Source organism: Micromys minutus (genome assembly GCF_963924665.1).
Source record: "Micromys minutus genome assembly, chromosome: 18".
Lineage (NCBI taxonomy): Eukaryota > Metazoa > Chordata > Mammalia > Rodentia > Muridae > Micromys > Micromys minutus.
Genome location: NC_137953.1, coordinates 49,778,230 through 49,802,337, shown reverse-complemented (window position 1 = coordinate 49,802,337; position 24,108 = coordinate 49,778,230). Strand labels below are relative to the sequence as shown.

The following is a 24,108-nucleotide window of genomic DNA, read 5'->3' as shown; positions in this document are numbered from 1 at the left end:
CTCTTTAGAGCCAGAATAAACAGGGGTCAGATGGGGCTCATCTGGCAGACTGCTTTTCTGACATGCACAAAGCCCTTTGTCACCACCCAAACTGAGCGTGGTGGCACAGTCTACAACCCTAGCACTCAGGAGGTGGAGGCAGGAGGATCAAAAGAGTTCAAAGTCAGCCTCAGTCACATCAGCAGTTTGAGACCCGTCTGGGCTCAAAAATAAACAGAATGGGACCAAACAAAAACAAACACAAAATTAAAAAACAAAGCAAAACAAAAACTCAACACCAAACCAATCAACCAAATAAATAACCTAGAATAACAACACAAACCAAAAAAAGAAATAGAAACCAAACTAAATAATTTCTTCAGCTAGAAACATGATAGATGTGCCTTTCTCTTTTGAGCAGTTGGTTGAGAATTTCAATCCAGGGATTTAAAGTGTGTGCAGATAAAAGTTTGATATACAAAGGAAAGTAGGAACATTCTTTACAGCTGTTTGTGGTTGATTCTTGCCAGGCAGAATATAATGTGTAGATGATAAATAGGATTCCTAGAAGAAAATAAGTATACTCATTTTCCTTGTAAACAGTGAACAAAGTTTGATTATGAAAGATCTATGTGTATAGACGAAAAAAATTACTTTCACCTGAAAACAGTTTTTATTAATTTAGTCTTTGCTTTAGAAAAACAAAAACAAAAACAAAAACCAAAATAAACCCAAGCTGGGTATGAAAGCAGATGCTTGTAATCCCAGCACTTGGGGGCTAAACACAGAGGGACTGGAAGTTCAAAGCCAGGCTGAGGACAATCTGAGAAACTGCAAATTGCTTAAAGAAATTGAGAAAAACAGGTACAAACTGCTCTCTTGTGTAGAGGAATTTGTGAGGGAGGGAACACAAACTTTCCCAACAAGAGTCTTTACTGCTGCAATCAGAAAGATAGTGTCACTTTGAGAAGGGTAGCAATAGAGGTATTGATTTGGTCCAAATGCAGATGGATCACTTTAGAGACAGTGCGGAATTAAATATCACACCGCATTCTGTTCTGCTTATTTAATAGAGTGAGGCCGGGCCGGGCCACATCTTTGGGGACCTGGGCAGATGTGGACTGAGTGACTACAGTGCTTCAGGGTAAACAGTGTAAAAATAAATGAATGAGCACGGTAATGGGAGATGATGGACAGGATGCCGGGCAGTCACTGTGAGCGCTGTGTCTGAGACCCAGAAAGGACTTTAACCCCAGGTCTATTAATCTGGCTTCTATCACTAGCAGGGCTGGTGGCACGTTAGGTTCTAAATCATAAAGGTCTGATTTGCCCTTGGTATGCTTTATCAATTTTGTTTGCTTTCCACTCAAATCTGTTATTTCACCCTTAAAAAGGAAAATATACAGATTGGCAACAGTGAGCTCTGCTATCTGAGACCTTGAGAATTTCACAAGCAGGTGAGAATTTGACCATATGGGAATTCCCTCGAATTCTCACAGGGCCAATAGATAACCCTTATCCATGCTCCCTATAAAGTTCAGGAAGGGCTCTGGACTCTGGGGAAAGCAGTGGCCATGAGGTTGACCGTGCTATTGGTCACCCTATTTGGGTATATCTACTGTCAAGAAACATTTGTGGGGTAAGTGCCACTTTATAGTGTTTACTTAGAGTCTACTTACTTGATTCCCAAAACCTCTCCTTTGCCCATAGCTTGGTCACAGAATAAGGGTGCATGCACTTGTGTTTTTAGAGCTCTCTGAGGTTGTGGGGAGGTAGTGGGAAAGGTAGGAGCTGATCAAAGAGGAGACGAATGACTGTCGAAAAGGAGTAGAAACTGTTGAAAGCCCCAGGGACCTTTTATCTGGTAATAAGGAATAGAATCGCTCATTGGGGCATTCCCAGGCTTTGGTGGCCTCTACTATGGACAGACAGCAGAGGAGAGGCTAGGGAGTTTGCATGAGGGAGAAATGTATTTTGAACGGTGGTGCCTTGATCCCTTTTGGTGCCGGTGGGAGCTTTGCGGGCTCTGAGTAGAGACCAGGGACAATTACTGTGTGAAGTTAGTCTTTTTTTTCTTCATTTTTTTTATTAGATATTCTCTGTATTTACATTTTGGGTGTTATTCCTGTCTCGGAATCCCATCTTTCCTCCCCCTCCCATTGCCTCCATGAAGGTGCTCCCTCTCCCAACCACCCTCTCCCACCTCAGTGCCTTGGCATTCTCCTACACTGGGAAAATGAGCTTTGCTGGACCAAAGGCTTCTCCTCCCATTGATGCCAGAAAATGCCATCCTCTGCTGCATGTGTCTCTCCATGCGAACTCATTGGTTGGTGTTTTAGTCCCTGGCAGCTGTGGTGGGTTTGGTTAGTTGATCATTTTGTTCTTCCCATGGTGTTGCAAACCCTTTCAGCTCCTTCAGTCCTTTCTCTAGCTCCTTCATTAGGGTCCCCGTGTTGAGTCCGAAGGTTAGCTGCAAGCTTCCTCATCTGTATCTGTTTGACTCTGGCAGAGCCTCTGAGGAGGCATCTATATCAGGTTCTTGCCAGTAAGCACTTCTTGGCATCAGCAATAGTGCTTGGGTTTGGTGGCTGCATATGGGATGGATCCCAGGTGAGCCAGTCTCTGGATGATCTTTTCTTCAGTCCCTGCTTCTCTATTTGTCCCTGTGTTTCCTTCTGTGAGTGTTTTGTTTTCTCTTCTAAGAAGGACTGAGGCATCCACCTTCTGGCCTTCCTTCTCTTTGAGCTTCATAAGTTCTGTGAATTGTTTCTTGGGTATTCTGAGCTATTTGGGCTTGTATCTGCTTATAAGTGAGCACATACCATGAGTGTTCTTTTGTGACTGGGTCACCTCACTCAAGATGATAGTTTCAAGTTAATCTATTTTCCTAGAAATTTCGTGAAGTCATTGTTTTTAATAGCTGAGTAGTACTCCATTGTGTATATGTAACACAATTGCTGTATCCATTCCTCTGTTGAAGGACAGACATCTGGGTTCTTTTCAGCTTCTGGCTATTATAAGTAAGGCTGCTATGAACATAGTGGAGGATGTGTCCTTGTTAGATGTTGGAGCTTCCTTTGGGCATATGCCCAGGAGTGGTATAGCTGGGTCCTCAGGTAGGACTATGTCCAATTTTCTGAGGAATCGCCAGACTGATTTCCAGAGTGGTTGTACCAGTTTGCAATCCCACCAACAGTGAAGAAGTGTTCCTCTTCCTCCATATCCTCGCCAGCATCTGCTGTCACCTGAGTTTTTGATCTTAGCCCTTCCGACTGGTGTGAGGTGAGTTGTTTTAATTTGTATTTCCCCGATGACTAGGAATAGACCTATCCTGGGAATTCCTTCATCATTTGCTAAGGAAGAATAGCTTAAAAGACAGGGCAGGCTGTCTTTGGGAGTGTTGGTTCTGTGAGATGACTTCAAGACCTATTCCTCTTCCTTTCCCATGACCTTAGATGATATTTTATGAGCTGCGACAGGAATGACTCTATTTTGCAAAAATGAATTTTCACTGAACTGGCCTCACCCATTTTTCTCCAGTGGTCAGAATGTGGGGCTGACCTCAGGGAAGAGATGCTAAGTCTATACTTGCCTGAGGCGTCATTGTAAGGGTCTGACTCCCACCCCCTCCCATCTCTCTGAACTTTATCTTTCCTGCCAGCACTTGTCTTTCTATTGTCAGGTTTCTTATCTGGGTGGTGGGGCCTCCAGGATTCCAAGGTCTGTGCGGCCTCCAGGATTCCAAGGTCTGTGGGGCCTCCAGGATTCCAAGGTCTGTGGGGCCTCCAGGATTCCAAGGTCTGTGGGGCCTCCAGGATTGGAAAGTCTGTTGGGGCCTCCAGGATTGGAAAGTCTGTTGGGGCTGCAGGTGTCAGGCGATGCCCCTCCTGGCTTTAGGAGTCACTCACCTTTGTTTTAAAATCCTTTCCTCTGTTCTTTCTTTCTTTCTTTCTTTCTTTCTTTCTTTCTTTCTTTCTTTCTTTTTTTTTTGAGACAGGCTCCCACTTTGTAGCCCTGGCAGCCCCAGAACTCATATATGACTTAGGCTGCCCTCAGTCCCCTAACTTGTAGCCTTCTTTCTGCTTTTGCCTCCCAAGTTCCAGGATTCTAGGTGTGAGCCACCCACACCAGTCCTGGTTCCACATTCGGTACATAAAAAGGGCACATTTTTGGAGAGTAATCCAAGGGAATGAACAAAGCCATGAAAATAGCTCACCAATTCAACCTGGGAATCAGAATTAAATGAACTTTAGGATTTCTAGAATGTCGATTAAGTGTGCATTAGAAATCTATGAGGAATTTTTTTTTAAGTCACACCCCTCCCTTTTTGGCTGAATAACGCCTGGGGCTGCGGGAAACATACCAGGAACTACTCGCCTAGTGTGTCACTTTCCCCAGCACCTCATTTTGAAGACGGCCTCCTGGGAGTCCATGCATTAACTAAAAGTAATGAGACCCAAATGGAGGAGTTTTCAGACCATTTGTGACAGATGGCTCCTTGCAGGCAGAAGGGTCTGAAAGAGCTTGCATTTGGCCACAGTCGTGGCAGCCCTGTGGAGATGCATCTGAAGGACTGGCTTCCTGTCCTCACTCCTCCTATAGTGACTCATTGCATCGTTTTTTCTCCAGAGCATGTGAACACTGGAAAATGGACAGAAAGAAAGGCTCTTCCAACCAAACTTTTCCTAAGCATACACTTGCCAGGGTTGGGAGTTTCTCTTTTCTGCTATGCGGTTGTTTTCTCCTTAGAGAACACATTTGCGTGAGCGTGTGGGTGTTACCCACTGCTCCGTTTTCCTGGACCTCAGCTTTCCCTCACTGCGCCCCAAGTTTGGACTACATTGGACCTGGAGTTGGTACTTACTCTGTTATATTTTTAGTCACAAAGGTAAAGCAAAAAAAAAAAAACAAAAACAAAAAAAAACAAACAAACAAACAAAAAACAAAAAAACCCCAAAACAAACAAACAAACAAACAAACAAAAAAAACCCCAGAAAACTTCATGTCTCCCCAGATGTGACTCTAATTCCTTTTACAAGCACCAAATGAATTATTCTCCTTCTCCCCTTTCTTCCTTTTTGTTCCTCCCTGAGAAGCAGGAACAGACAAGTTTTAAGGGCCAGCGCTTTATGAGCAGCAGGTGCTATTTGACAAATACTCATTAGGTCTAGGAAAGGGAACTTTAATGGCAAGCTTCCTGCTAGGAGCAGGTACACCTCTTAATTATTATTTAGATAGCATTTCCTTGGAGGAAATAAAGCCGTTTGATCACCTCCTCATTCTGGGGATGAGGGTCAGTATACGATTTATTAGTTTTTGGCTTGTGAAAGAGATTCTTGATTGTTACATTCATCTCCACAAAGAGGCTGACCGGAGCAAGAAGCAACAGGAAATGGTGAACAGGTTTGGCTTTTAAGGTCATGTCTGTGGTTAATATATTTTAGAGACCAAGTTCTTGAGATCATCCCAAGCAATGAAGAGCAATTGAAAACTCTGCTGCAATTGGAGGCTGAAGAGCATCCTGAGGTATTTACCATCAGAGCTTTCTCCCTACAGTTAACAAAGTTGGCAAGATCCGCATCTGTTTCGTTCTGTGTTTTGACTCCTTTGAGGTAATGTGGGACGCTGACTCTTAGAGCTTGGATTCCAAAAACCTGGACTTTAGCTTCAACTTTATAACCCTGAGAAAATTGCTTTCTTCCCCGGTGATTCATTTTCACAATCAGAAAACTGAGGAAAAATATATCATTCTTCATATCTCACAGGACTATTATTGCAAGACTTAAAAAAAAAAAGATGGAAAATGTGAAAACTACTAACTACCGAACACCTTTAACTCATTATTTTCCCTTTAAAATAATTTATGGCATTAATACCCCATGATGAAATGAATTGGACCTCTTGAGTGCCAGATTGATTTTATTTTTTTAAGGCCTCCCATAATTTAAAATCATCTGTTCCTTTGCCAATTTTAATATCTGGCCATGGTGTGTGTGTGTGTGTGTGTGTGTGTGTGTGTGTATGCGGAAAACAACACATTTCCTGATCCTTGGCTACGCAGAATCTCTTGTTGCTGCATCTCGGTGGTTCTGGAATGATTCTGGTTTTGTAGACTCAAGTAAACTGGGTAACCAATTGCATTATTGAAATCCATTAGTTTATAGCTACCCATTCCTCCCAGAGTGGTTCTGTCACTATCTTGACTTGGTTCTTTACCCCTTTCAGCTTGATTTTTGGAAATCCCCCACCGTCCCTGGGCAAACAGTCCATGTCCGAGTTCCTTTTGTTAGCGTCCAGGCTGTCAAAGTTTTCCTGGAGTTCCAGGGGATCGAGTATTCCATCATGATTGAAGATGTTCAAGTAAGTGTGCCAAAGGACAGCCTCACAGAGGCTGCTGGTCCTCCTCCTGCTCTGTGGAAAGAGCCCCGTGGGCCTCTCAAAGTACTGCCAGGATGAGAGGTCTCTGGCCCAGAGCCTATGGGATAGGATGGAAACACAGCAAGGAATGTTTGGTCCTGGGGTCATGTGTCAGCATGTGATTTACCCCTGCAGACTGAAAGCTCGAAATGCAAATGACAGTTGTTTCACCTTAGGTTCTGTTGGATCAAGAGCGTGAAGAAATGCTATTCAACCAGCAAAGAGAGCGTGGTGGTAACTTCAACTTTGAGGCCTACCATACCCTGGAAGAGGTAGGCATTTCAAAATGAAGACCAGAGAAACAGCTACTCTTTTCTCTGAGGACAAGGCTACTTCCTCACGGGGGGGTGGGGTGGGGTGGGGTGGGGGATGATTTGAGAACCTAGATCTTACTCTCCTTCTTTTCCTAGCTTCCTAAGGTCTCCCTCAGATTTCATAGTTGCTGCCTGCTTAACGCAGGCACTGGAGCCCGCTTGTCCATCCCAACAGCCACATAGTTATTTTGGAGGTGTCAAGAATGTTTTAAGTGAGTCCACAAATAGCTCTCTCACACTCTTCCCACAACACTCCTTTGCCGATTTTTTAAGCTGCATAGGTTACAGAGTCACTCAAGAGCGACGATTAACTGCGGTCTTGGATTGTCAGCTGACTCCCACACAAGGGTCTGTGTGTACGCTGGGGGTTCCCAAAGAGCACACAAATCCAAGGTCACACGGTAGCAGAAAGTCTTGTCTGCCTTTCTGGGCCTCATTGGTTCCTCTGCCAGGATGTGCTGCTGTGTAGGAACTTACTGTACTGCAGTTACCAGTGTGACCAGAGCCTTTGGGGGACACTGGTCAAGATCTATTTATCTACAGTCTGATTGTTGGTGACAATGGGGAGTTAAAAGGTGATGAGAAGAGGAAAGACTAAGGGGCACTAGGCCAACAAATAAAGTTTAAGATGTATTTAAATTTGTTTGCCATAGTTTATTTAGTGGTAAAATCTATTTAAAACGATCTGGAGGTGGCATTTAACTTGAACGAATTTGTTCGTTTCACTGCTGGAAATACCAGCGCGATTGAACATGGGACAATGTCACCTGGTAATATATATTATATGTGTGCCTTCCTAAAATCCTCCCCCTTAAGAGAAAAGTGTCTTCGTTCGGCTAGGAGACTGTGAAGGAATATGTGTGTGAAAATATATATTTAAAACGTGCTCTCTCCCACTTGCCGATCTAACAGATAGGTGTTCGCAACAGCGGCTGAATACTGTTTCAGATCTGACTCTGTAATGATCAAAGCCTTGCTATGTGGCGAATGCTCAGAACGCCAATGAGCCTTAAAAATTGGGGTCGGAGTAGCCAGTGACTGGAGGATGTCCCCATTGTTCTAGGGCCTGCACTAGCGCTTTTTGTCTCTTGATGCGCAAGCCGGCCACTTCTCTTTCCGTGCCACGGCGGTTTGCTGGTTAAGTGCTGGTTAAGGCAAAAGACTTCCCTGCTGGACTTGGTCTGGGGGAGTGGGGGAGCCATAGGCAAACCAGACAAGTGCCATTTTACTTTGAACAGAACTGGAAAGTACCGGCTCTGCTGTGGCAAGATGGCTTCTCTTTTTCAGAGTGACTCATCATCCCCGTGATGGCTTCCTGCCGCCCCCAGCTGGGATGCGGAGGGACCGGGAATGGAAGGGCGACAAGACCCTAATAGATGTATTCGTTCGGTCTGGGTCACTCAACTACAGATGCCTGTTTATCATTTGAACCTTCCAGATTTACCAAGAAATGGATAACCTCGTGGCTGAGAACCCTGGTCTAGTGAGCAAAGTGAATATCGGTTCATCTTTTGAAAATCGGCCCATAAATGTGCTCAAGGTATGAGGAAGGGAGCAGTGACTTTTGTTTTCCCTCTCATGATGCTTCTAGAATCCCGCTCCTCCCGCCGGGTTTGCAGAGCAGCCCCCCCCCCGCCCCCGCTCTCCTCCCCTCCCCCTTTTTTCTTTTTTCCTTCCTAACCGGTCTTTGCTGGTTTTGAGCATCCCCACCGCCACCCGCCCCCCTTCCTTTTTCTATTTTTCTCTTTTCCTGCACGCTGACGCAGGTCTGCTGGAGAGAATTAATGTGTCCTGATAGATACGTTCGCGGGGAGCCGGGCGGAGAGCGCCAATTGGAGCCGAGCAGGAGGGGCGGCGGGCGCGGGGGAGGGGCGGGCGAGGGGCGGGCGAGCACTGGGGAAATTAATCAAAGTGGGAGTTCTTTGCGGATTTTTTCTTCTCCTCTCTTTTCTTGTAAAAGCAAGCTTAAAAACAAAAACAAATAAGCAAAAGCAAAAAGCAAAAAAACCCTTCAAAACAACAGCACCTAGTAATTGTCCAAACCGCATTAAAAAGGCAAAAAAAAAAAAAAAAAAAAACAAAAACCCAAACCCCAATCCCCCCAAACAACAAGGACAACAAAACCCCCAAAACCCCACAACAACAACAACAAAACCCCAAACCAAACACCAACCAAACAAACCAAAACCAGTTTCTCAGTGTGCAGAGGGTGACGGACAACCAAATGCAAAGGTAATGCCCTGGAGTGGAGGCATTTTTTTTTTTTAAGGTGACAGTTGAAAAACAGCTCAGCTTCCCTGCGACTTGTCACCCCTAAGAGTATTCGGGAAATAGTTTCAAGCATTTGCACTTTGTTCAATAAAACAGTGAAAATTATTTCCCCAGGCTTCCTAGAAAGAGTTTATTAAGGGGGGTGTGGGGGGAGGTAATGTCACAACACCCAACTAAATTTGGAAACCTTGTGGCTAGGAACCAACTGACTAACTGGGACAAGGATTCCTTAGGAGCGGTTTCCCCGAAGCTGGCCTGGGAGGGTAGTTGCCACTATGGGACATCAAGAGCACTTTCTACTGTCCCTTTCTTTTCTGTCCGGCCTACCTCTGAGTCAGGGAACTTTGAATTATCAGGCCTTGGCTTTTCCTGGCCTTTGATTTTTCCAAGTGGTTTGTTGGTTGAGCCTTTGATTTTTCATTTTGTTTAGTTTTGTTTTTTAAAGTTGCCTACTTTTGACATCTGAGCACTCTGAAGGAAAAGACTCAATACATTTTCAACAAAACTTTCCCAAACCTGTGAAATGTGAAAATTTTAGCAAGAATTTGCATTTCTAATTTACCTTATCTGTTGTGCTTGGGATGCTGCACAGAGGTAGAAGTTGTTGGTGCAAAAATAATCTTATCCTCCTATTCAGTGATCCAATTGGCAAGGCCACTGTTCCTCAGAACCCAGTCACTTAGATCTACAGCTGAGGCTCTGGGCCATGAGAGCGTGCCTTCCTGTTTTGGTGGAGGGCTCAGAAGGCTCTGATGAGATTCTTAGAACTGAAATAACAGATCAGTGGGTAAACATTGGAGAGGAACAAAAAAAAAAAAAAAAAAAAAAAAAAAAAAAAAAAAGCGAGGAATAGCTTTTGGCAGCTCGAATTCACCACTATAGGATGATAGCTGTAAATATTTTCTTTCTCCTTTTTTCCATTCCTCACCCCCTCATCACCCCATACGTCTGCTTGCATGCTTCCTCCTATGTGAACTAGTCTTTTAAAAAAGAATGATGTACTACCTTAAACCTGTTTCTTCCCTAATTTATGACGTGAGCATATTTTCTTTACATTATCTGCAATATTATTATTTTTTAAACAAACATTAAGAGAGGGAAATTTGGCTTTTCTTCTTAATCTGCATTTAAGCCTTTCTTTCTTTTTTTGAAAGAAAGGGACTAAACAAACTGTCAGAAGAATCAAGCCAGTGTCACCTGTCCATCTCCTCTTGTTCTCTTAATCCTATGGAGAACAGAAGGGGACTGAGAAAGAGACCCTGTGGGGAGAGGCACCAACTGGGGAGACGCTCTTTCCATTGCTCTGTTTGTTCCGCAGTTCAGCACCGGAGGAGACAAGCCAGCCATCTGGCTGGACGCGGGGATCCACGCTCGAGAGTGGGTTACACAAGCTACTGCACTGTGGACAGCAAACAAGGTCATTTTGCTTAAAATTCCTCACATACTGTGTCTTTTGGGAGTTAGGTTCTCTAAGTAAACACACACTGCCCTGGTGGGCCTGATTCGGAGCACTGTCAGCCAAATCTTCCTCTTACCACACGCAGGAAACAGACTCAGCCAAGCTTTCTTTTCTTTGGTATTGTCCCATCTAGGACCGCAGCACTGAGTCCCTGGGCCCCTTGTTAAGAAACACAGAAAGCCAGAATTGCAAAGGGTGGTGGGCAGTGGTCTCTGGGTGTCAAGTTTCAGCCTAGGGTGCAGGAGAGGAGCTTGGGGAAGTGCCTCCACTACAAAGTCTTGCAAGGACTTCAGAGAGCAAATGGAAGCCAGCCTGAAAAGACATTAACTGAGCTGAGGGTGTGTGGGTCGTTCTGAATATTGCCCAAGTCTGATTCTGAGGTCCCATCTCTCTCTACCACATGGTTCTTGGCACAAGAGCCAGGACACGATGCTGGGTGTGACCTAGGCTGGTATTTCTTAAGTAATTCCAAAATGACATGCTATAAATCAGAATGTTAATTCATGAGCAAAGGAAATCAATCCACATCAGATCATTCAAGCATGTGCAACCACGTGCGTGCCGACTGATACATTTTTCCCTTCAATTAAAATGCGGTTACCTTTAGGGTATTATGAAATGGATATTTAACAGTTGAATAATAATGCCTTAGGATGGCTGAGCACAGGAAATGAATCAATTTTAATCCAGCAGAAACTTCAGCTCTCCTGCAATTGATTGCAGTCAAAATGTAATTCCCTAAATGGAATTTAACCGGTTCTCCACATCTTTAGCAAAGTCCCCGCATATTTAAACAATCTGATGTAGGCTCCAAGTTCTTTTGGAAAGTCACCCCATGGGAGGATTAACAATATCAAGTTTTAAAAATTTGGTTCATAGGTCCAAATAAGCCATACATACTACTGCCCACCATTGCAAAAGGATTCACTACAAAAACAAAAAACAAAAACATAAGAGAATAGATAGGTGATATTTACTTAACGAGGAAAATAAAACCGGTATTTACTTAATATAAGAAAATTACTGTCACCAGAAAGGAAAGCTGTAGACATTTCAGGGTACAGAACTCCAGGGGATTTGAAAGTTTCCCATTGGTCAACTGATTCATGTTTGGTAGTGGTCCCTAATTCATGTTTGGAAACAGCAGCAGCAGCAACAAAAACTTAAACAAAAGCCCCAAACAAACCACCAAACCACAGTGCCTTAAGCTTTTTGCAATGCATTTTCTGGGCAAAGGGGGTGGTAAGATTGAAAGTCTGTGTCTCCGCTCAGATCGCGTCTGATTACGGAACTGATCCGACCATCACTTCTCTTCTTAAAACTATGGATATCTTCCTGCTGCCTGTCACAAACCCCGATGGATATGTGTTCTCCCAGACCAAGGTGAGACACTCAATTATTTTATTTGTTGTTTTGTGCTGTTTTCGTGTCCATAGGACTTGACATGCAGGGACAAGGAAAGCCAAACAAAAGCATCTTTCTGCTCTTGGTTTCCTCCAAGCAGAATGTTCGCCTTCTCAGTCGTGGTGCAGGAAAGGTTTATAATTTCTGACTCTCCATGTCCTTACATGTCAACCCAGCCTGAGCCTGTTTCAGCTGGACTATTCGAGTGCCCGGCTTGCAGTGAGTCACCTAGGAGATTTGTTCCAATTATCTCTGAGATATGTGTGTGTGTGTGTGTGTGTGTGTGTGTGTGTGTGTGTGTCTGATAGAAAAGAGGAGGCAGATATTTCCTGCTGACAGTTAGGTAGCACAGTACATCCTAACATGTTTACTTACAATGTGTCAAAGAAATTCTCTATACAATCACTATAAGGAGCTAGAGAGGCTCCCTCCCCTTAGGACACCGTTATAAAAGCACCACTATGTATATTCAGATTGAATCAGAATCTCAAGTTTATTCTGGTAGAGAGCAGGTAACAATGACAATGACAGAAACAGTCTCTGCTCACAGCCCGAGATACTGCATGAGTGGATACAGCGCCCACAGGCGAGCCAGAGGAATGCTACCTATGATTTCTTGGAGGTTCACTAAACAAACAAACAAGACATTAAACACCGTAGCAGTTCTGTAGTAAGGTTACCAATTCAGCCCCATATTTTCCCAAACTATTCTCTCAGAAATTCCATTTCTTTCTCTTATTTTGTTGTGGTAGTGGCTAGCATTTTACAGATCCATGTTTTATGGAACGTGGCTTGGCAGGCATTTACTTGAGAGAGGAAGTACATAAAGTGAGCTCCTTATGGGGACCATTTGACAGCTCTAGGAAAAAGTTCTGAAGGGAGGGAACAAGGGAACACACGGGGAACACACCTGCTAATCAGAAGGGATGACCATTTTTCTCTTCCTCCATATTGGTATTTGGTTGGTTGTTTAAAGAATCGTATGTGGCGAAAGACCCGGTCTAAACGGCCAGGAAGCTCCTGTGTTGGTGTGGATCCTAATCGGAACTGGGATGCAAATTTCGGAGGTGAGTAACGGGTGTTATCCCCAGGGATGGTCAGACTGAATTCTGGCCGGCCGACTGGTTTGCCTGGCCATTTAGGATTCAAGTCATTCAAAACCCTCTTTGAAACACTTCACTAAATTCTCTCCCTTCACGGGAGTACAGGTCTGTTACAGCTCCGGGCACCATTTCACACGGTTTGCTACACATCTTGGTTTTCCCGCAGGCGGTAGCCCCGTTCAGCCTCTGTGCCAAAGAAGCCAGGCTCTGAACAATGGAGGGGGTGCAGGAAGCGCGGAACCAACCGCTAGAGGGGGTTAGGATCTATAAGAAAGAGAAGCATTACATCATCTGGTAGATGCTTCGAGAAGGAAAACTCACAGGAAAAAAAGTACAAATGGAATTAAGAAATAGATTTTCGAATTACAGTCAAAGATAAAATGTTAGCTTGCTCATTTGGGTTTATTGACTTCAGATTTTCTGTTTGGAGTCCACCAGCAAGCCAGTTGAGGGTTCTTTCATGCTTTTAGGCATCAGTTAAACCTGTTTCACGAATCACAGAATTGAAATTTGTTATTTTTTTTTCCTACTCGTTTCCTGTGACAGTACAGTAGTTGCTTTTCTCACTGATGTGACCAAATGTGGGCTTCGTCTTAAGGGAAGAAAGGTTTGTTTTGGCTACAAGTTGGAGAAACATTGCACTATGGCAGAGAAAGCGTGTGGTAATAGGAACATGAAGAATGTGGCTGCTTTTTGCCCCTGGTCTGTTTGTAGAGAGAGATGGGTGTTCGAGCTCAGTGGTTCCCCTCTTTCCCCTTTACTCAAGCACGCCACCCCGTGGGAGGGTGCTACTGTGTTCAGGATTTAGGGTCGGCTTTCTCTCCTCCATTAAATGTTTCTGGAAAGAGTTCAGAACCTTCCAGAGGTCTGTTTCTTAGGTGTTCCAAATCTAGTTAAGATGACAATGACGATTAAGTATTAGAAACCCTGAAGTTGGGTGCTGTGTCTTTTTTTCCCCAATAACTAGCACAGAGTCTGCAACACAGAAAGCAATCATTAAATATTTGTAAACCAAATGAATTCTGGAGAGTTACAGAACTGAGCAAGACCCACTAGGGAAGTGTGAGGGGCACGCATGAGTGGCAACCTCATTCATTTTAACAATTTAGTCTTCTTTCTCTTTCTTTCTTTCTTTCTTTCTTTCTTTCTTTCTTTCTTTCTGTATTGCATAGGAAAAACATAATCAAAGCACCAGATCCCAAATATTAAACCAGTAATTTGATGTCACATTCCCCTCTGAAACATTATTCTTAAATAATTTTTAACATAAGATGGCAGAAGTTATATTTATGTGGATTTTTCGAAGTTCATGTAGAGTGCTTGGGAAGTCTCAGCCCCCACCTGCTCCTTCAGAGATTCTCAGGCATTCACAGCTGCTGTCGGGCCTGCAGTGACACCCCCCACCCCTAATCCCCCACCTCCACCCCCCACTTCAGGCGTCTTGAGCAACTATAGCTGTTGAGAGCGTCAAGGCCGAAGGTGGTCTTGTCAAATGTGATTTCTTCAGGGTGGAAGCGTGCCAGAGGTTCCTCACATTTGTGGGCTGTGACGTGGAAATGCAGAACTACTACCCTACGGATTTGAAGAGGTCCCAGAAAGTGAGGTTATAGAACCCCCACCCAGTGCCGGAGCTCTTCTTCCAACAGCTCCCACAGAGGGGAGATGATCTAATCTCTTTCTGCCGTACAGAGATCCATATTTTAAAAGAAGAGACAAGTCCAGGATGAGTTCATTTCTGCTCTGACCATGTCCCCAGAGCTGGGATTTTGACCTAACACAAGCGCAGGCTTATTTCGATTTACACAGGGGGAACTTATTCATGCACATGATAACATACACCCCGCAGTGTAGCTTTGGCTGTTCTGGAACTCATTTTGTAGATTAGGCCGGCCTTGAACTCAGAAATCTGCCTCTGCCTCCCGAGTACTGCTATGGCACCTCTGCTGAGCTACAGTGTCTTCTTAAAGCTACTGTCCTAAGGTTTCTTATTCTTTCTTCATCCCACTAGGGCCTGGAGCCAGTAGCAACCCTTGCTCTGATTCGTACCATGGACCTAGTCCCAACTCTGAAGTTGAAGTGAAATCTATAATGAACTTCATCAAGAGCCATGGAAAAGTCAGAGCTTTCCTTACCCTGCACAGCTATTCCCAACTGCTCATGTTCCCCTATGGCTATAAATGTGCCGAGCCAAATGACTTTAAGGAGCTGGTGAGTTCCTGCATCGTTATTGAGGGTGTAATGACCACATCTGTTGCGTGGACAAGTGAAGTTAGACACTGAGAGGGAAGGATGTTAGCAACAGGCTACGGAGGTATCAGACACACACCCAATGCAGACAAAGTTCCTTCGGTAAATAGAATTCATGACATTAATGTTCCCTTAACACAGATGATCCAAGAATCTGCTTTTCTTTCTTTTTGAGACAGGGTCTTACTATAGGTAGCTTAGTCCGGGCTGGCTGTAAAACTGCAAAGTTATGATCCTCTCGTCTGTCTTAGTGTCTTGAGTACTTGGGGCGCCAGCCACCACCATTAATTCCCACGGCATGTGACCTGAATGTGGAATTGAGGCTCTTGGACTGCTAGACAGATGTTCTGTGCTGGGCAGTGTGGCTACCCATAGTTCCCTAGGACTTCACTGGGGCCTTTGGCTCTGTGACCTGCCATGACAGTGCTCTAGTATGTGATGTGTACTTAAAAGGCTTTCTTCCTTAACTCAGTTCCTTCTGTCATCTTTCCCATTTCAGAAATAAACAGATTGGCTGCAGCCTTGGGTCAGATGGTGACATCTCAGGGAGCTGTTCACAATTGAGCAACGGCAATTCCCAGATGAAGAGAATGTGCAAATATTTCCAATTTGGCTTTTAGGCTTGATTTTGAAACCCATCTGCCAGGGATAAGCCTGGAATTGAGACCTTTTGGGCAATTTACCTTCAAATAGAGTTTTGCCAGCAGCCCCAGGCTGTCATAGAATAGATAATTCCAGTTCAAACATATCTTTCAGCTTATCAGTTGGAGTTTGGGTTTGTTAGGACAGTTTTCAGGGTTGAAGGGGACTTGTTCCCAAAGTTATATCTGGGAAGGGAGAAAAACGCCAAGGTTGGTAGGAACCTAAATATACTCCCTGCTCACATTTTAAAAGATTAAATATAATTTATGTTTAATTAAAATCAGCATACAAGATAATAGGTTTCATTATGGCATTGAAAAAGTTTGTTTCTGTTGATTCTTGCCCCTCTATCCTTCCCCATTTCCTGTTGTATTCTTTTCCCTTTCAAGTAACTCGTCTTCCCTACCCCTCATACCTTTGGAAATATCCCTTTTCCCTCCAGAGATCTCTTTTATACTTTCAAGGCCTAGATTTACACTGAGACAGTCTCCAGTTGTTTAACTCCTGTGCTCACGTATCTGTGAGCTACTTCCGTAGCCTGCAGCCTAGAACTGGGTGTCTCTGCCTTCAAGGGAGTCCGTTCATGTGCTACAGAAGTTTGCCTATTAGAGTTTTCCTTTGTTGTTGTCCACCTTCCAACCCTGCTTTGTCATTTGGCTATATTGTCGAAGTTTACTCTTTTTTTTGGGGGGGGGGTAGATAAATCTGTGAATTAATTAAAGGTTAGGTACCCTCCAAATGACCCCAATTCCTTTAAGGACTTACAGTGTGGGACCAAACTCCCACCCCATCCCATGAGCTGTTTTTCCCCTGCCAACTTTGGCTGTCTGTGTTTGTGAAAGGTCACCCCCAAAGTGAATGAAGGGCTGGTGCTGCAGGTTAGCCATGGCGGAGCAGAACGTAGCTGTAGCTGCTATCCGTCCCACCCTTCCCTCTCCTCCCATGGATGCAGTTGAGGGTCACCTTAGTTTCTTGGCTTTTGCACTGTGCTGTTGAGTCATGCTGGGCTCCTTAACAACTGAAACCCCCAGGCTCTCTGAGGCTTTGGCTGAGCCAGGTTTTCCCCATCTGGTATTTGTACAGTTGTTTTCCTGGACCCAAGTTCAAGACCTTACATTTATCCTTAGCAAGGACAGTAAAGCCTCAATCAGTCAAAAATGGAACTCTTGAGTAATGGAAAATATTTTGCTGAGGTCTGCTTCTTGGAAACAGAGAGAGAATCACAGGAAAATAAGCCAGTAGGGATCAACTGGGGGAAACACACACACACACACACACACACACACACCAAACTTCCCAGGTACATCCTGAGGTCAGTACATGCACGTTCGCTTCAGTCCCTTTAAGCCTATGCAACTTTTTTTTTTTTTTTTTTTTTGGTGTTTTGGGAGGGTTTCTCTGTATAATAGCCCTGGCTGTCCTGGAACTTACTCTGTAGATGAGGTTAACCTTGAACCTACCTGCCTCTGCCTCCTGAGAGTGCTGATTAAAGGCGTGCACTACCACAGTCTGGCAAGTTTTTTTTTTTTTTTTTTAATTACTACTACTACTACTACTACTACTATTATTTTATGTGTATGGGTGCTTTGCCTGCTTATATGTCCCTATACCACCATGTGGTTGCTGGAACTTGAACTCAGGTCCTCAGGAAGAACAATCATCTTGTTGAGAGCAAGCTCGTAACAGAGCTCTCCAGCGTACTTCCTAAAGCATTTAAAACTGCATTTGTTTACTTTGTGTGTGTGTGTAAGTCAGGGGACTGGTTCTCTCTACCACGAGGTTGTCAGGAAACCTTGACCCACCGAGTGACTTCTCAGGCCACCAAAACTATTTTCATTTATGTATCTAAACAAGGAGAGCGAGTGACAAAAGAGTGAGTCTGGAACACGGAAAACAGCTGTGTAGTGAGAGAAGGACTGTGTTGTGCTGTATGCTCACAGCAGGGGAACGACACTTGTTTCTGGCTGAGCAAAGGGACGTGTGTGCTTCTGTGTCAGTGAAGGAGTCGCTTAACCAGAGAATATTGGGCAGCTGGTTTCCCACGAGGCACGTTTTACTCATTCACTTTTCCTTCTAGGATGAAGTGGCCCGAAAGGCTGCCCAGTCCTTGAAGAGACTACATGGCACCAGTTATAAAGTAGGACCCATCTGTTCTGTCATCTGTAAGTATCTAACCTGCTAGAGGTTTGTACAAACGACCTAGAAAGAGAAGCAATGCTGTGAGATGCCTTCAAATGATAGCGGTGCCCCTTGTGCACAGACCCCAACCTAACAAAGGACTCCTGGAGATATGAGTTTTGTGCTCTCTCCTAAGCTTGTCCACACACCTTTTAATCCCAGCACTCTGTGGAGGCAGAGTCAGGCAGATCTTTGTGAGTTCAAGGCCAGCCTGGTCTACACATTAAGTTCTAGGACAACCAGGGCTGTGTCTTGGAAAAACAAACAAACAAACAAACCAACCAACCAACCAACCAAAAAAAAAAAAAAAAAAAAAAAAAAAAAAAAAAAAAAAAAACCCAGCCAGACAAGAAACCTTTATCAGAACTTACTTTAAAAAGCCATGTTCTTTATTGATCTTCCCTTTCCTGTCATGAACTGTGGGTAATGAAAGAATAGGTGTGGCTCCGTTAAGAGGACCTGGTTAGAGGCCGAGGATTCGTTCAATGGTAGGGTATGTGTTTAACATGCATGAGGTCCTGAGTTCGAAAGCCCTGGGTTCAGCTTTACTATCAAAACCTCAAAACCAAACCAAATAGTAGCAACAGAGAACTCCTGGCTGGCTGGTCCAATGGGAAGTTGCTGTCACAGGCGCCTATGCACTGCACTAGGGGGAAGAGGAAGGCAGATGAGGTGGGGATAAATCTAGAAGTTTGCTGTGAGACTCTGCGAGACTTTTCTAGAAAAACTCAAAACTATACAGTCAAGTGTCCATTTCCACAATATCCTGTGCCCAAAGGACCTTTGGAAACTAGGAGTACGTGAGCCTCAGACTATAGTCAATAGGCTTTCGGTAAGCATGTATGTGCTAAGCCTGATGACAAGTGCTGCACACACAAGAAACCTATTAAGGACTCAACTTCTTTTGCATACTGTGTGCATATGTGTGTGCATGTGTGTGTGTGCATGTGTGTGTGTGTGCATGTGTGTATGGGTGCATGTGTGTGTGCATGTGTGTGCATGTGTGTATGTGTGCATGTGTGTTCGTGTGTGCATGTGTGTATGTGTGCATGTGTGTGCATGTGTGTGCATGTGTGTATGTGTGCATGTGTGTTCATGTGTGTGCATGTGTGTGCATGTGTGTATGTGTGCATGTGTGCATGTGTGTGTGCATATGGGTGCATGTGTGTGCATATGTGTGTGCATGTGTGTGTGCATGTGTGTATGGGTGCATGTGTGTGCATGTGTGTGCATGTGTGTGCATGTGTGTATGTGTGCATGTGTGTGCATGTATGTGTGCATGTGTGTATGGGTGCATGTGTGTGTGCATGTGTGTGCATGTGTGTGTGTGCATGTGTGCATGTGTGTTCATGTGTGTGCATGTGTGTATGTGTGCATGTGTGTGTGCATGTGTGTGCATATGGGTGCATGTGTGTGCATGTGTGTGCATTGTGTGCATGTATGTATGGGTGCATGTGTGTGTGCATGTGTGTGTGCATGTGTGTGTGTGTGTGTGTGCATGTGTGCATGTACACACGTGTGTGGAGGTCAGAAGACAACTTTCTGTGTTCCCGGGATCAAATTCAGATCGTCTGGCTTGCAGCAAGTGCAAACTTGACCTGCTGACCCACCTTGAAAGTCCCTCTGAAGAGAGAGGAACAGGAATGTACAGTGATATTAGGATATGTGTGCGACAGTAGGTTATGCATGGTTCCAAAGTATTGTGACACTGGGGCGGGGGATTCGATCCTGTGGAGAAGCTTCACGTGAGAAGAAAGCAGGGTTTAAAGATTAGCCATCAGGCAGCAGAAGACGAAACAAAGGGCTTGGTCCTCTGACAGTCAGATCCAAGGGTACTGGAGTGTGGGACTTCATGGAGGGATCTGAGAACCACAGGTAGGTTTGGGATTGTTGGGACAAAAGATGTGGGGAAGGGAGGTTGAGGGATGGGCTTTGTGTGCTATGTGGAGACGATCATCTGAAGGATTCTGGAAGCCATTTTTGAGTTTTCAGTGAAGCAGTTGGGGTATTGAGTGGAGGCTGCGGTGGTCAGGGACTGGAAGTAGGTACATCTTCCAGCAGGAGCTAGAGGAGTTAGGGCTGCAGATGATGGTCCACGCTACAGCAGGGTGTGAGCATGCGCAGTGTAGGGACATGCCGTTGGGCCTTGTTCTTTATTGGTGGTAGAGTTTCTTGATGAAGGTCATTGGATTGTGTCACTCAATGACGGGACATTCTGGATCATGAAAGGGGAGTGTTGGAAAGAGTATGGGTTTGGTTCTAGAAATATTGAGCTTAAGGTACTTGTAGGGTTCGGAGATTTTTATTTTATTTTATGACAGGGTTTCTCTGTATTAACAACCCTGCTCTCTATAGACTAGGTTGACCTTGAACTCACAGAGATCAACCTGCCTCTGCTTCTCAAGTGCTGGGATCAAAGGCATTCGCCACACATTGGGCTGGATCTGCAGGGTTTATAGGCCCTAAGATTCTGCAGAGAGAGGAGAGAGGAGGAGAAAAGGAAAAGAGGCTGATTTAGGAAGGGTTGGTATGGAGAGAGTGGTTGAAGCAGGAAAGCAAGGAGATATTTGGAATGGGGACAACCTCGGGAGGAGAGAGGCAGCAGGGGACTAAGCTGAGAAGCCGAGGACCTTGAGTTTCAAAGACTGGGGAAGAGCAATTATTAAAAAGGAGACAGTGGTTAAAACGATAAAAGCCATAGAAAGGTCAACACACAGGAAGGAACATTTTCCATTGGGTTTCTGTGACTAGTTCATTAGTGGCCTTGACAGGCACCGAAGGGTGGATGAGAGGAAGGGGGTGGAGCGACTCCGAACAGGAGGCCGCTTTTTATCTTGTGTTGTTTGTCTGCTTTTAAGACACACACTACACATAGAAATATGTATGTGCGTGACGACTGCACATTGGAGATGCCAAGAAGAGAGGACTGAGCAACCGGGGGAGCACGGAACCTGCTCTTGGGAGCAGCCTGGGGAGCACGGGACCTGCTCTCGTAGAGCAACCGGGGGAGCACGGGACCTGCTCTCGTAGAGCAACCGGGGGGAGCACGGGACCTGCTCTCGTAGAGCAACCGGGGGAGCACGGGACCTGTTTTCGGGAGCGCTGTGCGCACAGACAGCTGCGGCCACAGTGGGGGCGCGGGAAGTTTGGGGGATGCCTACTTGTTAGCTATGATTTTCATTTTTGTTTGCTTGCTTTTCTAGTTTTGGAGACTATGTGGACCAGGGTAGTTTTAGCCACACAGAGATCTGCCTGCTTTTGCCTCCTAAGCGCTGGGTTTAAAGGAGTGGGCCATTACAACCGGCTACTGGTGGTTTTAAAAGACAGAGTTGTGAGATTTAAACATTAAATCCAGAAGACTTCATGGAAATGCAGAAGGACTTCTGATAATATAAGCGGTCATGGGAGTTTCTGTTCTACATTATGGGCTCTGTGTTTCTTCCTTCCTTCTTTCTCTCTACCTCTCTCTCTCTGTGTCTCTCTCTCCCTTTGTCTGTCTGTTTAAAAATCTCATTGTTTTATTTTTAAGCTTTTAATTTTATTTATTTTTATTTAAGTTTTAGACTTTTTATTTATTTACAGTATATGTGTGGATGTTTTGCCTGCATGTATGTTTGTGCACGATGCATCTGCCGAGTGCCAACAGAGGCCTCGTACCCCTGGGACTGGAGTTAAGACAATTGTCAACTGCTGTGTGGGTGCTGGGAATCAAACTGGAAGAGCAGCCAGTGTCCTTAACTGCTAAGCCATCTCTGGAGCGCCAAGTCTTATCCACTTCATTGTGAGGGATTTAGGTTTTTATCTTATCTTGTCTACTAGACCTTGGAAGGCTGGGGGTTAGTTACTGTATTTTTTCTGCTGAGGTATCAAAGATAGTTCCAATAAATAAATATCAGACACATACAGGTTTGCTGTATGATCCTGTAGGGATGACTGTGGGGTCCTGCCTCACCTTACCCTGGAGAACTAGCTAAATGTCTTACCTGGTGACTCAGGCTCACAGCTCCGGACGAGCACCTGCTCTCCCCACTGTGGCCAGCTGCACATCTTTGGTAGGTGAGACGTTTCCTGTCAACTTCCTGTGTGCAAAGGGCTTTGAAAGAGCTTCCCAGTCACGTGGGCGAGAACATTCGGAGAAAGAATAGAACTAGGGGCAAAGTCCTGTATCTGAATTATAGTTCTGACGCTTTGGAGCCTAGTCACTTTGGGGCAGTTACTTACCCTTTCTTGGTTTTGTCTATCTGTGAAATGGCTTGCTTATAGACTCAAGGATAGTAATGTGTAGAATAAATGTTCACTAGCTCTCAAGACCTGTGGAAACATGGCTGGTGCCGTGTTCCCCACCATTATCTCTGATGTAATCTAATTTGACTAGGCCCTCCTTATTTATTGATAATTGATAATGATACTTATAATCATTACTAACACCCAATTGATTTTATTTGCTCACAGTACTGAAGATTGAACCTGGGACCTAGTGCATGCCAGGCAGGTGTTAGCTCATAAGTGACATTTACTGACATTCTACATAGATTGTCCGACCTCAGTTACTCCTGTACAATGGGGACAACGCTCCACAGATTAAAATAGGCATAAAAGGAGCCAATGAAGATGCATTTAGTGAGCACGAGCAAGTTCTGTGCTTACCTTTTTATGTCTAGTTCTTGCTGCCCTGTGTCCTAAGATGGAGCTCCTCCCCTTTGAAACACGAATCTTCTGGAACTTAGATAAGCAGGCTTGTTTTAGATCACCAGCTAGTGATTTGCAGGGTCAGGATTCTTCCTGAAGCACAGACTTTTATCTTCTCTACACCTCTTAGTGGGATTGGCTCTGCCATAGGTACAGGTGCTAATCTTGGAACCCAACACGGTCCATTCAGGTCAGTCAGTAACCAGTTAGTGTTTCCTGTTCTCTAGGTACAGTGGTGGCTGCATCAAGGAAAAATAGTCACAAGTTATAGAAACCCTTGGACTTAGAGGTTAAGCATCCCAAATCTCAAAATCTCAACCTCCAAATGTTTCCAACTCTAAAGCTTCTCCCTGCCCATGGAAAGCCACATGTGGGAAATTCTTACAGCACAGGTACACCAATTAGTGGTAAACTTATTTCCAGGCTATGAATATATAAGGTATATATAAAACACAAGTGAATTTCACGTGTAGATTTAGGTCCACCCCTCAAGATATCTTATTATTCATATACAATTATTCCAAAATCTGAAAAATATCTGTAATCTGCTTTCAGGGCTTTGGATGGGGGACAGGTATCTTGTAATTTGCAACACTAACCTTGAGTCCTGGTCTTTCCTGTAACAGCCTCCCAGGCCTCTGTTCTTAGGGACCTGGTAGCTTCCTCAAACCTGTCCTTCCTGGGAGGAGCCTCAGGGCCTCCTGCTTAGTGTTTCCGACTCATGAATACCTCAGGTCTTTGTAGCCCAATGCCATCCTTCTTACTCATGTGCTGGCTTACCAATGATCCCCAGCATTGGGCATGTGATTTGACATCAGGTGGGCACTTGTTCCTGGCTTACACTAAGAATCCCCTGAGGTCAGGGATCAAGTCACTCACTGGATTTGTAATCTGTTCTGTCCCACTAGAGAAAACAAAGTATGTGCCTTCAAAAGAAGGAAATGATGTGTCCTCCCTAAACGGGGGAAGGTGCCAATTAGGGCATTGAGCAAATGGGCTCCAAATGGGTAAATAAAGTCAGGAGGCTTCTGAGAATACCAAAGAAGGCTAGGTAGAGTGTCCATTTGAACACCTATTTTGTTTTAAACTATGCTTCTTGTCATAAGCATGAACTCCTAGAAGACTGTGCTGGTCCTGAAGCCAATAGACTTATCTTTGATCACATTTGAGGTCTACAGAAACAGTGCAATCAGGTTTCATTTTCCTTTGCCCCTCAGACCAGGCCAGTGGCGGAAGCATCGACTGGGCTTATGACCTCGGCATCAAATACTCATTTGCCTTCGAGCTGAGAGACACAGGTTTGTACGGCTTCCTCCTGCCAGCCAAGCAGATCTTGCCCACAGCCGAAGAGACCTGGCTAGGGCTGAAGACCATCATGGAACACGTCCGAGATCACCCCTATTAG

General features: G+C 44.7%; 1 protein-coding gene across 1 annotated transcript; it reads left to right on the top strand.

Moving 5' to 3' along the window:
- Positions 1-1,553: 1,553 nt before the first annotated feature.
- On the top strand, positions 1,554-24,108 carry CPA2 (carboxypeptidase A2; the record flags this gene model as incomplete). The annotated part of the gene is made up of 11 exons (XM_080932453.1): positions 1,554-1,618; positions 5,424-5,505; positions 6,205-6,339; positions 6,573-6,668; positions 8,149-8,250; positions 10,300-10,398; positions 11,713-11,823; positions 12,821-12,911; positions 14,956-15,155; positions 17,914-17,998; positions 23,921-24,108. The coding sequence occupies 11 exons, from the start codon at positions 1,554-1,556 to the stop codon at positions 24,106-24,108; spliced, it is 1,254 nt and encodes a 417-aa protein (XP_080788579.1).